We start from the raw sequence: 14,579 nt of genomic DNA, 5'->3' as shown, positions 1-14,579 counted from the left end.
CACCTTATTATTTACTACAATTAAAACCAAACAGCTTTAAATGTTAAAAAAATATTTATTTCAATTCTGTATACAAAAAAATGGCAAAACAACTGAAATTTTATTAGTACTGACAATTTTTGCGAATATTTAATGGCATGTATTTCTAAGCTCACTTTACAAGACCAAGTGCTTATAGAATTGTAATCAGGTTTTTGATTTTCATTAAGTGTCTTTTTTTCACCTGACTAGCAGCTCACCCTGTGCTTTTAAATAAGTAAAATATCAGAGCTTAACACACACAGTATGTTACACTGCAACTTTTGACCAGAGCATTAAAGGATTTCTGAGGAATCAATGCTACATCCTTCTCATTTACATCCAATTATTACCTGCTGAGAAAAATATGCAGGTTCTTGAGACTTATTTTCAGTGAACATAAAAAAGTTGGCCTTCTATAAAAGTGTCTGCTGTTTTATTCTAAGGCGATTGCATCTATACAAAACCAGCCAAGCCCAAGAACACACCAGAAATCAGCATTCTGTCTGTACCTGAAGTCCGCTGCAGTTGTGTCAGCTGGGTCCCAAAACCCCAAGCCCAAAATCTGCATCCTGATATTGTGCTTTTCCCAGCAAACAAGAGCTTCCCCTACATACATTAGCTACAAACAGAAAAGGGAAATACTATTTATTTAAAGAACACAGTAAAAAATTTCCTTTCAGGATATTTTTCTATATGAGAAAATACAGCACTGTTTCTTATATTCAAAATATAACCTCATAGAAAAGTAGACTTCATAAAGCACAGGTTAGTGGAGATTCCAACAGGTCTCTGTCGAAAGACAGTAACCAAATAATTCTTCTGCAATCACACTTCTCCAAGACTGCAAGTTTTAGAGGAACATCCCCAAATTCTTTCATTCTGAGGATAAAATGCCTGGACAAGGAGTGATTTTTCAGGGCAGTACTGGAACCAAACCCCTTGAGGCTCATTAGTTAACATTAACAGGCAGCAGTGCCACAAGCAGGACAGCCTTGTGTGGAGGGTGTGCCCAGAGGGACAACTGAGCTCTCAGGTCTCCTCTCAACTCTTCTGGTTGGGTAAGGAAATTCTAGAAAATGAAGAATTCAAGGTAGCCTGTATTTAGGCATGATCTCCACAAGTCTACACACTGTCAGATCTGATACTGGTCTTCAAACAAGACAAATCTTAAGAAATAGTGGAATATCTAAAGCGGCATGAACAGCATATACAAAATAAAATTTCCAAGCCTTCTTAGAAAGGGAAATAGATGCTTTAAAAAAGTACATTACTAAATAAATATATGCTTGGTATGGCACAGCCAGCTACCTTTACACAAAACTCCCCACAAGTTATTTCAGCTCTTTAAAGGGCAGCAGTTTTTGATTTAAAACATAAATATTAAGAAGGCTTTAGGAAATCATAAGTAGTTACAACCCAGTTTTATCACATCCGAGCTCTAGATAATATGGTTTGAGAATGACTGCAACACTGATGTTTGTATTAAATAATTCTTTGGTAGGGACAGCAGGGGAAGGATAGCTGCAACTATTTGTCACACAGTTTGGAAGACTGCTCAAAAGCTTAAGCCTAGACTCACATGACCCAGCCACTGTCATCAAAGCAATCTTTTCAAGTGTCATTTCACATGGCAATCCCAAAAAATGAGCTGGTCATCATAGACAACTGAGAAAGATTTGTAAGGAACAATTGCATAGTTTTAGAGTTACATAGAAAATGCAACATTTCTGCTGCAATGGATGAAGAAAACCTGTTGGCAGTCAAGAAGCCAAGGAATTCTTAAAGCTATACAAAATAATTTAAGGAAAAAAAGACAGTTTGGTAAAACCATCAGTCTTCTTCCATTTAAGGTGCATTAAGATGGAGACAGCCAAAGATCATATTTTGATTCTTATCTCACATTTCTTATTCAAGCTCCAACTTTGAGACTGAACTCACAAAATCTTCTGCAGTTCTGCAAAAAGTAGTAAAAATAATGGAAGAATGATTATAAATTATTCTGTAAATTACAGATTACAAATAAATCTGTAAATATTTGGTAAGTCTGAATAGCACTTCACAATTTACATCGCCACCTGCCAACTTCATCGTCTGTCAAACCTACGAAGCCTTTGCCTTCTTATGTCCTCTTCTGAGTGCTCAGGTGGGAACCAAAACCCATAAGGTCGCCGCTCATTATTGTGTGTTCCTCCACCAAAATCTACAAGACACAATGAAAAACAACTGTTATTTTGTTCTGTAATAGGAGAAAAATGCACATATATCCTGTAAGCCAAAGCATCACAAGAGAAAGAAGACAGGGAATTGAATGTTTTCAATTATGATGGTTTCAGGGCAATTACAACTTCCAGAAACTGCTCTTAGTCAAATAAAAAGAAAAACCAAAACCAGAAAACGCCTCCAAACAATAAAGCTACCACCACCCAAAAAAACAACCCAACAACAAAACTAAACCAAACAACAAACCACAACCAAAAGAACATCTAACAAGTATTAACCCATTAATAATAACAAGTATTAACAAGCATTCATATTTTTCACAATCCCTACTTTACACAGTAAACTCCAGAATGTTAAAACTATTTCAGTGTCCTCAGCAGTTGCTTCTGGCAAAAGCAGCTTTTGTGTTTGCTTTTAGCACCGAGTCCAACATGTGCAGACCCACAGCAGATGTACACACAACTCCCACCCCCATCTGGCAGCAGTTTCATAAGGGAAGGACACATGGCAGCCCAACCATACAAACTGTAAGCAAAATAATCTGAGCAGCAAGAGCACACCAAGCCCCACAGTTCTGTGCCCTGGCACCCCAAGAGGAGCAAGGACAGGCTATTCCATCAGCTCTCCAGCATTCACATCAAGTCATCCAGCAAAGAAACAATGCAAGGCTCGGTTACACACACCAGGCTCAGCTGAGGGGCAAAAATCAGAGTCTGCCTTCTGAGCAGAATTACAGTGTTAAGGATAAGCAAATTAGCTTTAAAGATAATAAAACAATTGGTAATAAAGACTTTGTAACATTCAGCATTTCTTAAACTTTCACCTGCCCACAGGGGGCAAAACTGCATTGTAACGCTGTAGTTTAATATTTTTAAATCATCATAATTAAACTACTTGCATTTTTTAAAAAAATTCTGTTCAGTAGTAAAATTGTCAATTAAATATCAAGGGTTCTCATTAAAACATTTATTTTTCTTTATACAATCCCAGATTAATTTTTATTAAGAAAATGGATACTGTTTACACAGTTAAGACAAGTCCTTGCAGAGTCCCCATAAAACATGCTCACCACTTCAAATATACATGTGCTTTAATAATCACTAGGAACAGAATGAGGTGTCATAAAAAAAAATGAAAAATGCTCCTTTATATGTTGACCCAAAAATAAAAGGCTAGACAATGGATTTTGAAAAACTTTATGTTCAAGAAGAGATCTTATTTTACATCAAACAATATGAACAGCAAAGTCTGGATGTTTTAAATGCATGTATTTGTATCTGCATGTAGATATTTAAATTATCCCCTTACCTAAAATAGTTCCCTGACACCTTTTTTCTCTTAATTACAGCAAAAATATTAATGAAATAACACCTTTATCTTATCAAAATATTTATAAACCACAGTGTTCAGAAATGGTAATTAGGCCACTGCTACTACTGAGACACCACCTGACGTCTGTGCAAGAAATAAACACAGGCTTTTCAACACATCAGCAAAAAAAATATTAGAGACTAAGGGAATCTAAGATTGTATTTTAAGGATATGGAAAACTGCAACAACACCAGATGATAGACAAACCCAAAGGATATAGTACAACAAACTTAGAACAAAACATTAGCCCTTCCATTACATATTTTACAATTAATTTTATGTGAACTAGAACCATGTTCTGTGAATACAGAAGACTGAGACCCCATCCTGTCACTCTGTGCAGGAGTTTCTTTTGTCATTTAAGTTCGCAATTAAAGCACTTTGGACCAAACCAAGAAAATCACTGTAATTGCAACAGATGTAATTAAACCTGTATTAATGCAATGCCACAGAAGTGTTACATCAAACACTCTCACTTCATTTTTCCACTTCTCTGAAGTTATGACCTTATTTCTAGGTTAGATAATAGGATGTGCAAGACAGTTTCTGTAAAGAATATATCAAGCTACCAAACTGTGAAAATCTCACTAGTAGAAATATACAGTTAGGTCTGATGCTGCCAGATAAGAGCAGTGTAGCAAATAAATAGCAGAGCTATTACAAAGCACTATGTCTGTATTTCTTTTTCATGCCAGCATTAGTTGTGTTAAAGAAGAATCTAGAACACTTCAGTTGAATAGCTTACCATTTTCAGTATCACCATCTGTCCTGGCACTAGTGAATGTGGTATCCCTACAAAAACCAAACTATACAAACACTTAAATACCCATACAAAGAACACACACTTCTCATTTCCAAAAAACTCTTACTTTTGTAGAGGCTTTGCTGTAGAAGATAATCAAAGACAGTAGTAATCTCTTTTGAACCCAGCAAGTACCATACAGGTAACCATAACAGAGAGCTCTGATCTGGACATTTGATCAAATGTCGTAACAACTTCCAATACTTGCTTGGTTTTAATTTATACCAGTTTTATATAAATTCTCTCTTCCATAAATAGCATAGCCCTGCCAACTATGTTATAACAACAGAATATAATTAAAGTTCACTAACCCACCCACACTTGGGTGGTGCTACAGATCTCATACAGTGTGCTACACTGCACACCAAACTTGCCTTGCTTTTTAATGCAAAAATACCAATGTTTCAAGTGTTCCGTTTGAGAAAATGGGAGTTCTCTTAGTTTGTAAACATCCAAATATTTTTTTTTCCCCACATAATCAACGAGGTTGGAAAAGACCTTTGAGATCATCAAGTCCAACCTATGACCCAACACCACCTTGTCAAGCAGACCCTGGCACTGAGCGTCACATCCAGTCTTTTCTTGAACACCTCCAAGGATGGTGGCTCCACAGCCTTCCTGGACAGCTCATTCCAACCAGGTATTTTTAGATGCATTTAGAATTAGAAGCAGCAAACTGGAGGGCAGCAAGAAGCCAGAGTTGAAAGCCCAGTGCTGGTCTACTCATTTCATCTCTTCCAGCCAATCAGCAGTCAAGTCTAGGTTTAATCAAACTCTCCTATGATTTACTGAGTTTACAGAAAATCCTAAGGAAAGGCAGTGCAGATATTTTTCCTCCTTTCATAGTTTAGAAACAGTAGGAGGCTTCCAGAAAGAGCTGAGACACACAAGACACAGCAACCTTCTCACTGTTTTGTGTTTCACTAGAAGTCACACACAAACTACAATTGAATAGAAAATATAAAATGGCAAAACTGCTTTTATTCTTTCCTGTCCTTCCCCCTGAAAAATGCAGACATGCTATACAGTCTGAGAGATTTGGCTTTTAGTACTTATCACTGCCCCATTTTTTCCTACTCGGCTCCAAGTATACCACATTCATTAGCCTTTGCTATTGTTTCTAACACAGCCCTTTGAGTTTCTGTATGAAAAGAATGTTGTTATGCTATGAAGCAAACTATTCTTCCTGGTGCTCATGCCAATACGCCTCATCTACAGACTTGAACATAACAAACTGGTGAAGAAGAGAAATGGAAGTAACTACTGTTTCTGTGCTGTGCTTTGGAACAGCTGACAAATGAAAAATCAAATTAGCAGGAAAGTAGCTGAGGGTAATGAATTTAGAAGGAAAGTAACATACAATGAATCCAGATACAGCTGGATGGTTACAAGAACAAGCCAGAACAATCTTGAACAGTTTCCCTCTCTCTCGTTTTTAAAAGGAGATGGTAAAATTGAGAAATACACAAAACCATTCCCTCCCAAAAGTCTGGTAATTTGTTTTGGTTAGGAGAGGAGATGGCTAAAGACTTAATCTTTAATCCCTTCATACTTGAGGATTTTTATATTTTAATCATGCCTCAAAGACTCATCTTTGCTGTATCAGTAACACCAAAATAAACTCTTTTTGCAGTAAAATAAATTGTTAAAAGCACATTGGTAACATTTTTAGAAACTGTCAATCATTGCCTCATAAGCCAAAACCTTACTGCACATTCAGGTCATCTGTTTGCTACAAATAATCAATGCTACAAAGCAGAAGTAAGAGGATAGAGACCACTGCTGGACTCGATGCTCTTCTGCAAAGAATTAAGGGGATTAGTTTTACAGCTACCTCCAGCTACCATTTAGCTGGATACCAAAATACCTAGAGGAGAGATGGCATAAAATAATCTCACTGCACTTCCCAACCACTTAATAATTCTCCAGATGTTAATTCACCTAAAACAAGGCTAAACTCATTATTAACTGAAAATGGTTGATACATTAAATTAATTATGTCTTTCTTTCTCAAGTATTGAAAGGAATTTACTATCCAACTCAAAACATCCTATATAAACATCCTACTTAACCAGTCCCTAGGCTAAGACTGACAGCTATTCCTCTCCTGAGTAGTAAGAAAGCCATGAATAACTTCAGTTAAAAGAAGAATTTCAGGTGGGCCGTATATTTATCATAATGTAGTAGAAATATTTTGTTGAGCTGCAAATGGTAAGGTATCCTTTTCCTTAGAAAAGGACTGATTTATTCAGTCATACATAAAAAAAAAGTTCAGAACATAATTTTTAAAATGGTCCCAATGAAAAAAATGTAAACTATATATATAATCTGTATAATTAATCCAGTGATAAACCAAAGTTAAAATAGTAAATTATTAAAATCTAAAAATAGGAATATTCACTGACCTTCATTTATCAGTAAAAACATTTCCAGACTAAGTCTGTCAACATTTGCAAGAATCTTAGTATATAAAAAACCACTTTGTTTTCCCGTTACTGCATTTCTGCTTGCCTAACAAAGACCCACAGCAACAAAGGAATTCTGAACGATATCCCTTTCCCAGTGCCAAGCCTGAGAAACCCAGATGGACAGATGAAGATGCAAAGGCACACTGGAGCCACTCCACAGCAGCTCCCACTTTCTCCAAGGGTAAGGGATGCTTTTGTGCAGCCCACACATAGCTCCTTCTAATGATGCCCACAGCTGGGAAGCGGAAGTGCTGCTCTCCAGCAAGGTGACCCTGCCAAACCAACAACTTTTGCTCTTTATGAACAAGTTCAAGTTACTGAGGGGAAAAAAATATTTCCAGAGACCACTGAGGTCAGAGAAAAGACTCCCATTTGTATCACTGAGTCTTGGATCAAAACACCAAGAGGTCTCTACCTCCATATGCAAACCATGCCTTTAAAATAGGTGTAATGTGTGTATGTACACAAACCATCTCTGGCTACATCCAAGATTTAACTATTTTTATCATTTTCCTCCTGTTTTGTCTTCAGCAGTTGAAACATTTGCAAGAAGGAAACCATCCAAAAGAACTAGCAGTACCTACAAGTGTATTTGCATAGTTAGGAACTCCCAGAAAAAAGTACTCAGCATTCTGTATACAATTCATAATGAAAATCTGAATAAATTCTTATCTCTAAATCTGTTGTAGCAATAGCAAGAACCTATGTCACGAACTATGTCACTGTCAACTTGTGGCCTAAAGGGCAAAGGAAGCCAACTTAGGCAGTATTTCCAAAAATACCTGCTTTACAGAACTGGTCTTTACCCCACAGTATTTCAGAGGTGCTAACTGGTTGTGGTACTGGTTTGAAAGAGAAACCCATGGTGAGAGGCTCAGTAGTGCATCTTACTTTTTTGGTGAACTTTGATCACTATTGTAAAGAGAACTGGGAGTTTTTTGGTTCTAATTTTCAGCAAACCTCTTATTCCACATCAACCACTGTATTTATGAAGAGACAGATAGAAGAAAATTCATTAAATATTTGTAAAATAATTCTGACTACGCTTCTTGCTGCAAGTGGTCTGCTTCTTACATTGGTACCAAAACTTTCCATGCGCAATGATAAAAATTCATTGATTTATTTTCCCAGAAATTTGCTTAAGAAAGTGTTGGTGATCAGGATCATAGAGCAGTTGCCATTTTAGAAAGGTATTTAGAACATGAGGTCTACTCAGTGGGTTTTCCAAGAGGTGTGTTGGGTACCATAGTCTAAATTGCAAAAAAAACCAAACAAAAGGAAACCCATCACAAAAGTTGCATCTAATTCTCAAAGCCTAAGTCCTAGGATATGACTTTATGAAATGTATTTTAATCTGATACAATGCACTGCATATTTGAGGACATAATCTGTTCTAAGGTATTTCTGCAGAAAACCACCACATTCAAGTGCAATGATTGGCATTTCTATAATTGCAGAAAGAACAGATAAACACTGATCAGAAAAAAATATTCAGCATTTCTCCAGTTTCAGCACATAAGTTCCATTCTTATACTACAATCTTCCATGGACTGGGCACATGTCAAAGACTACAATAAAAAGTCCTGTCTCAGTAGCAGCAAACAGAAATGGGAACCCTTCCAGAGAACAGGTAAGCCAGATGCTCAGGTATTTCCTAACTGCTCCAAATGACTCTGACTGGCCCGTACCTGGCCATCGAGAAGCTTTTGAGTGGAAAGGTATTTATTTAGTTTTAAATTAAAAGCAAAGAAATGCATAGACAGTTCATGATAAAATTTAAGAGGAACATCTATATCTGATACTTGTAGGTATTTCGCTATAATCACAAACGATAAAGATTATCAGCTTCATGTTTACAAAGCTTAGTCTTTTGTGCAAAAACACGAGCTTGCAAAGGATTCTTAACATTATTAACACTGAAAGTCAGACACTGAGAAGCTCAACTCACCAAAAACCCCAACACCCACCACAACAAAAATCCAAACCCACATCCCACACTAATCAAGATATTTCTTCTGAGCAGAACAGCAAACAAACAATAGATCAGAGACTTGGTTATACTGGGGTTACATTAAGGGTGGCTAGTAATGCCAGTATTAAACAAAAATGTCAGCCATATATTTGAGCTTCATAGTAAAAGGAGTTTAAATATCAGAGGCCATGACTTTTTAAAATCAAAATTATTTTCTTAAAGGAAGAATTATTGCAATTTGAAACCAATATAAAATTACAAGAATAACAATAAAAATTAAAAAAAAACCCAAACCAAACTAAACCAACAAACTCTGGAGAGAAAACCAATTAATGTTGTTTAAATGGTTTCTTGTTTGAGGCAACAACATAACTACAACTGGGAATGGAAAAAATATAAGTAGCAGTTCCTTTCAGCAAATAGATCTAAATCACTAAAATAGTTGATAGTCTTAAGTTGATGCCTCCATAGATCTTAAACAAGCCTAGCAAATTCTTTTCTTGCACTAGACTCTAATTTTTATTATAATAGAAATTTCCAGGATACTGCATAAAAACAGATCTGCAGTTCAGGAATGCCTGAATGTGGAATAAATAGAAATTCTGTATCTTTAGGGTGGGTTTAGATAACCCATGTATGAGTTTAGAGAACAGTATCTACTGAGCTTAAATTCAATGCATGTCTTAATACAAATTAGTTTTCAGTTGTGGACAACAGCTGATACCAGGAAATTCTGTATTATGTCATTGGTTCTTTTATTAGCTTAGCAGGATACGATCACAGCCATTTATAAGAACAGATCAACATTCTAAATCCATAATGGCACATTTTGTGGTCTAAAAGCCATAATAAATGTACTTGTCCAACTAAGGATGAAAAAAATATTCATGATCAATTGAAATTATTGGAGTACTCTGTTGTCCAAGTTACAGAGCAACTGAGATGGTTTAAATGTCATAGTTGGGGGGAAAAAATTACTAAGAGACCCCTACATTGATTGTGGTACCTGCTATTACAACCTATTCCAAATTACTTTATGTATTTTTTGTCACATTAAGTACCTGTTTCATCATCCATGTAATTGCAAGAACCTCTGAATGTTCATGCTTTAGGGAAATTGTATTGTGTTCAAAGGATAGTGCTCATTCAAGCTAATTATTTTTCAAACCAACTGACAGTGAAGAATATCCTAATTGCCCATTAGCACACTAAATTTCATCTCATCCTTTGTGTCCCTAAAACAGGTGTGATCAATGACATGTTCTATATCACGTTCTTTGTTAATGGGACATCTGCCCATAGGCAAACAGAACCTTTACACAGCTTGTTTAAGGAAGTATTTTGAGAGCTCAAATCTTAAATCTTGCTTTTCCAAACCAAAGTGCTCCAGCAGGTAGGAGAAAGAGGTGCAAAATAAAGATCTTTATATAATTGATCACACCAAATTATACTGAAAACAATATACAATGATACCTCTTCCTGCTTCACTTGCCTGTGAGGCTTAAAAACTGTAACAAGCACTCACACCAGGCACTACCAGAGTGTTAAGAAATGCTGCTGTTGGCAAGGAAGTTAAAAGTGAAACTTGGTTTGCCACAGCAATCTCTAGTGTCGTACTATTGCAATTCATTCTTGCATTTCATGTAAGGACATTCTCCAAAAAGACACATACTCTCTTACAGCACAAAACTTACCTTTGTTCAAAAACAAGCAGACAAAAAATACATACTTGCCTGGAGTGTTGTAGATTATTTAAGGCTACGAATGAAAGTTGCAGGTGATTCACATTGATACATAAAGGCTTTTAAAGTGCATACCGTCTACTTATATTATCATAATCTTATCATTGTTACTTGTATTCTGTTCTCTTGGTAGTTTCAAAAAAAACTCTACACATGGCTCATTCTTGCAAGTAACATCTCAAACTGCTTAATATTAAAAGCTTTGAAGGATTTCTTTCTCAAACGCCATGTTAAAAATAATGCAAAATATCATCTTAAAAAGACAGTAAAATAGTCAGTATCCTTTACAGTAAAGCTCCTTTTATACCCATTCCTTCCCAAAATTACAAGATATGTCCAAAAATAAGTCATGAGGAATATATTTTGTTTTCCCTCCTGAGTCCCTTTCAGTATGAATCACAACTTAGGAGATAAAAATGCAGCAAAATTCCTACCTCTTTCATTAAGACTGTTTAGCACTGCTCTTTCAAGCTGTTCTTCTTCAGTAAGCCCACCCGTATAATCAAAGTAGCTCCTTGGAGCTCTGTATTGATAATCTGGATAATAGCCATAATAGTCTGTAAAATAAATCAAAAAATAAAATAGATTACTGCTACTCAGGAAGTGTGAAATCAGATATTATCTTCTTCCTATCTTTCTTCCACAAATTACTTTAATTTGGGAAAGAAAAAATTTATTAGGGTTCAATTATTTATACAATATATGCCATGAATTAACTTCTAATTTACAAAGCCACAGCATGGCAACGGGAGAGAAAAGAACAGCAGAAAAAAGGTGGATCAAGTATCTCAATTTTTTACAATTGTTATACTAAGTGTCACAGAATTGCTATTATTAAAAAGTTTCACACAAATTGAAAGACAGTTTTCATCATCTCGTTTTAACATTTAGTTGTCAATACTTGGACACCTTACTGGTATCACTACAAAACAGGTATGGTTGAGGCTTTTTCTCCCCACGTCTCTTTCCCTTTCCCCCAGTGCCTAAACCAATGTCATCATAAATTTCAGTCACCTTTGGATCTAGAGAAGTCATGGGGAAAGATTCCTGCAAATTCTTGCAGTGCTGTATACAGCTCATGTTGTGCAATCGCACAGCTAAATCTGCCCTGCAAAAAGCCACCACAGCACAGATCTCGCCAGTGCCACACTCACTGCTGCTGCACTGCTGGCAACCAACCACTTCTGGCCATTTGCAAAGCTGGCCAAAAACAAGCACAAGCCATTATCCACCCAAACACACGGGATTCAAAAGGGAAAAAAATTACTTGGCTAGAGAATTGAGCAAGACTCTCTTCCTGTTAACAATCTGATCTTGCCTGAGCACAGAAAACTTAAGCTGAGAAAAATTATGGAAAAAAGTCCCCCTTTCAACTGAGGGAAACTATGGAGAAAAGGCTCATTTTTCTATTCCATTTTTGTATTTTCAAAATACAAAGCTTTTGTGATATTTTAATTTCCACACAGCTGAAGAAGGGATTTTGAAGAACCAAAGTACAGAAAGGTTGCCAGTTTCTTCCAACAGACAGAAAATTATACAAAGGTTTTTCAAAATTAGGAAAGTTTTTAGGAAAGAAAAATATTTTTGCATGAAACAAGTACAGCAGGCCACTTCCTTTTTCTTCAGATTATTAACTTCAATGATAGTCTTGTTTTCTCTCATTGTTTCTATCAATTCCAGCTGAAACTTGTGAAGTTTCTGTGGTTAATAACAAATACAGATGACAAAGTGAGGACAAATAAATAATTTCTTTTTAAAAACGATTGTGGTAAATAAAAATATTCTGAGCTCTAGAACCTTTAGACAAATAAAACCAGCAATACTCTGTCTTGAAAGTTATACATGAAAAGCAGGAAAAACTGAACAGAGTAACTGCACAAAATTCTACATAGAATTATATATATTCCTCTGTATTTGCAAATGTCCCCACATTGATTTTATATACACATGTATGTGTACACAGATGTATGTATACATGTATACATTATACACACACATTCTGTCTGTTTCCAATTTTTTTTTGTCTTGGAACATACAACTGAGATTAGGAGATTTTGCATACACCTGCAGTGAAATCTGACTGAGGGACAGCATGCAGCTGTTTCGTCTATACACGTCTGATGCAATCTTCACATACTCCTGTCACTGTCCTCTGCTTTATGTTAATCTGAATGAAAATTTTCTCAGCTATAAATTTATTTTCTGGAGGCTTCAAAACTGCATGCATGAAGAGTGTAAAATCCTGGTACTAAAGTCATGAAATTATCTGATGAAAGCAAAAGGATGCTGTATTTTAGGTTTGTTCTATTGTTGTAGTTTTTTCTATTTTTTATGTTTCACACTGCCAGCAAGTTGTACGTGCTGTAATCTTTTATTTTAAAACAAGACACAGTTTGGTAACATTGACATGTTCAAGGTGTTCCTATTAATCAAAATAAATGTCTTAATACTTTATTCATGAACTGTACTTAGAGAAAACCTAATTCAGCTACTAAATACTAAATATAAATAAATATAAATATACTTAAAACCTTTTTTCTTCTAAAGCTATTTCCTTGTACTGTCTCAGGAAATCTGTTCTGAAATAAACATTTATTTTTCTATTTAAATTGGTATTTAGAGGCACACAGTAATAACACAGCAATGCCAGAGAGTGAAAAACTAATCAAGATATGCATCATTAGCCTATGACACTAGATCGAGTTTTCTTAATTCACAGATGGCCAAATTTATTCCACATATCATACATCAAGCAAAAGGTTAAATCTTCCATTAAGACTTCTGCAAATACGATGAAAGACAAAGTATATGAACAGGAAATGAACATAGCAAATACATATTTTCTTAACTGCAGTTGTAAGTCATTTTAGACAAATGAATTTAGTACAAAGAAAAAATTAAATGGTTATATCTAAAGGCAAACTTGGAAGACAGGATAATTCAGGTTAACTCTCTCCATCTCTCTTTTGTCCAAAAGAACACAAAGTAACAGCTTTTGGGGGCTGCTGAAAACATGCAAAAAACCCCAGACTTACTTGTCAGCATACTAAATCATTTTTTTCCCCCTCTCCATCATGGCAGATCTACTACATGAAATCTCTTCCATTTTCCCTGCTCAAAAAGAGCTGGAAAAGCAAACAGAATGGTTATTCAGAATCTATCTGCTCCTCCTTCACAAGGGTGGTCTTGTACACCCACCCAAGCTCTCAGCAGCTGGTGTTTGTACAGTGGCTGTAACAGATCACAGAGTTTAAACGTCAAGTACAAATTCTTATCTTCATTTGCTATTAAAGTACTTTTTCCAATATAAATCTTTTGAGTTCCCATCCACCCTGCTACTCTGGGATACTGAAGGAAGGTTCACTATCTGTGAGCAGCTGGGCTGGGCAGCACCTGTAGCTGGGTGAACACCTTTAACTGGGCTGAGATTGCCAGCCATGGGAACAGGTAACCTGTGGTTGCTTCCCATGCTGTGTTCACCTCTCATTTCACTTCACAGAAGTAATTCTGTTTTATTTCTTTACTGGCCCTTAAATGAAATGGTTTTTGACTTGAGAGTAAATTAGAGTAATAAAAATCCTGGGTAAATATACTTTTAAGTTGGAACAATCCCCATTGCTGTTGTTGAGGAAAGCAGGCTAAGATCTTTTGTTTAGGAACTACAAAACAAATGTTTCAAAAATATTCAAGGGCCCAGAATCCAGCTTGTGGGAATTATTAAATGTAATAATATAATTGGAGATAGATCATGGAAGACAAAATCCATCAGGGAGAATAAAAGCAGCTATAAACTTGGCTCAAAGTAAGCACATCTCAATTACAAAAGATAACACAAAATAAAAAATCCTGCATGACTAAACATCAGAGAACAGTAAGAATGATCAAATGTGTGAAAAAAAAAATTTATAAGCAACCGGACAGACTCCAACTTTCCAAATGGAGGGAAAAGATGACCATTCTGAGTATAGGACTGAAGCCTAAAA

General features: G+C 35.8%; 1 protein-coding gene across 5 annotated transcripts in view; it reads right to left on the bottom strand.

The window, feature by feature from the left end:
• Positions 1-42: 42 nt before the first annotated feature.
• RHBDD1 (rhomboid domain containing 1) overlaps positions 43-14,579 on the bottom strand; it is a 28,759-nt gene continuing 14,222 nt past the window's right edge. For 2 of the 5 annotated variants that reach the window (XM_069024707.1, XM_069024705.1), the window contains exons 6-7: positions 11,031-11,153; positions 43-2,221 (exon numbers count right to left, since the gene is read on the bottom strand). In XM_069024707.1, coding sequence (XP_068880808.1) covers positions 2,106-2,221; positions 11,031-11,153 — 239 coding nt within the window. In that variant the 3' untranslated portion in view covers positions 43-2,105. The remainder of the gene's footprint in view (positions 2,222-11,030; positions 11,154-14,579) is intronic. The other 3 variants (XM_069024708.1, XM_069024709.1, XM_069024710.1) reach the window with 3 other exon arrangements.

Source organism: Aphelocoma coerulescens, chromosome 9 (genome assembly GCF_041296385.1).
Source record: "Aphelocoma coerulescens isolate FSJ_1873_10779 chromosome 9, UR_Acoe_1.0, whole genome shotgun sequence".
Taxonomy (NCBI): Eukaryota; Metazoa; Chordata; class Aves; order Passeriformes; family Corvidae; genus Aphelocoma; species Aphelocoma coerulescens.
The sequence above is the reverse complement of the archived record's forward strand: the minus strand, read 5'-3'. Positions and strand labels throughout refer to the sequence as shown.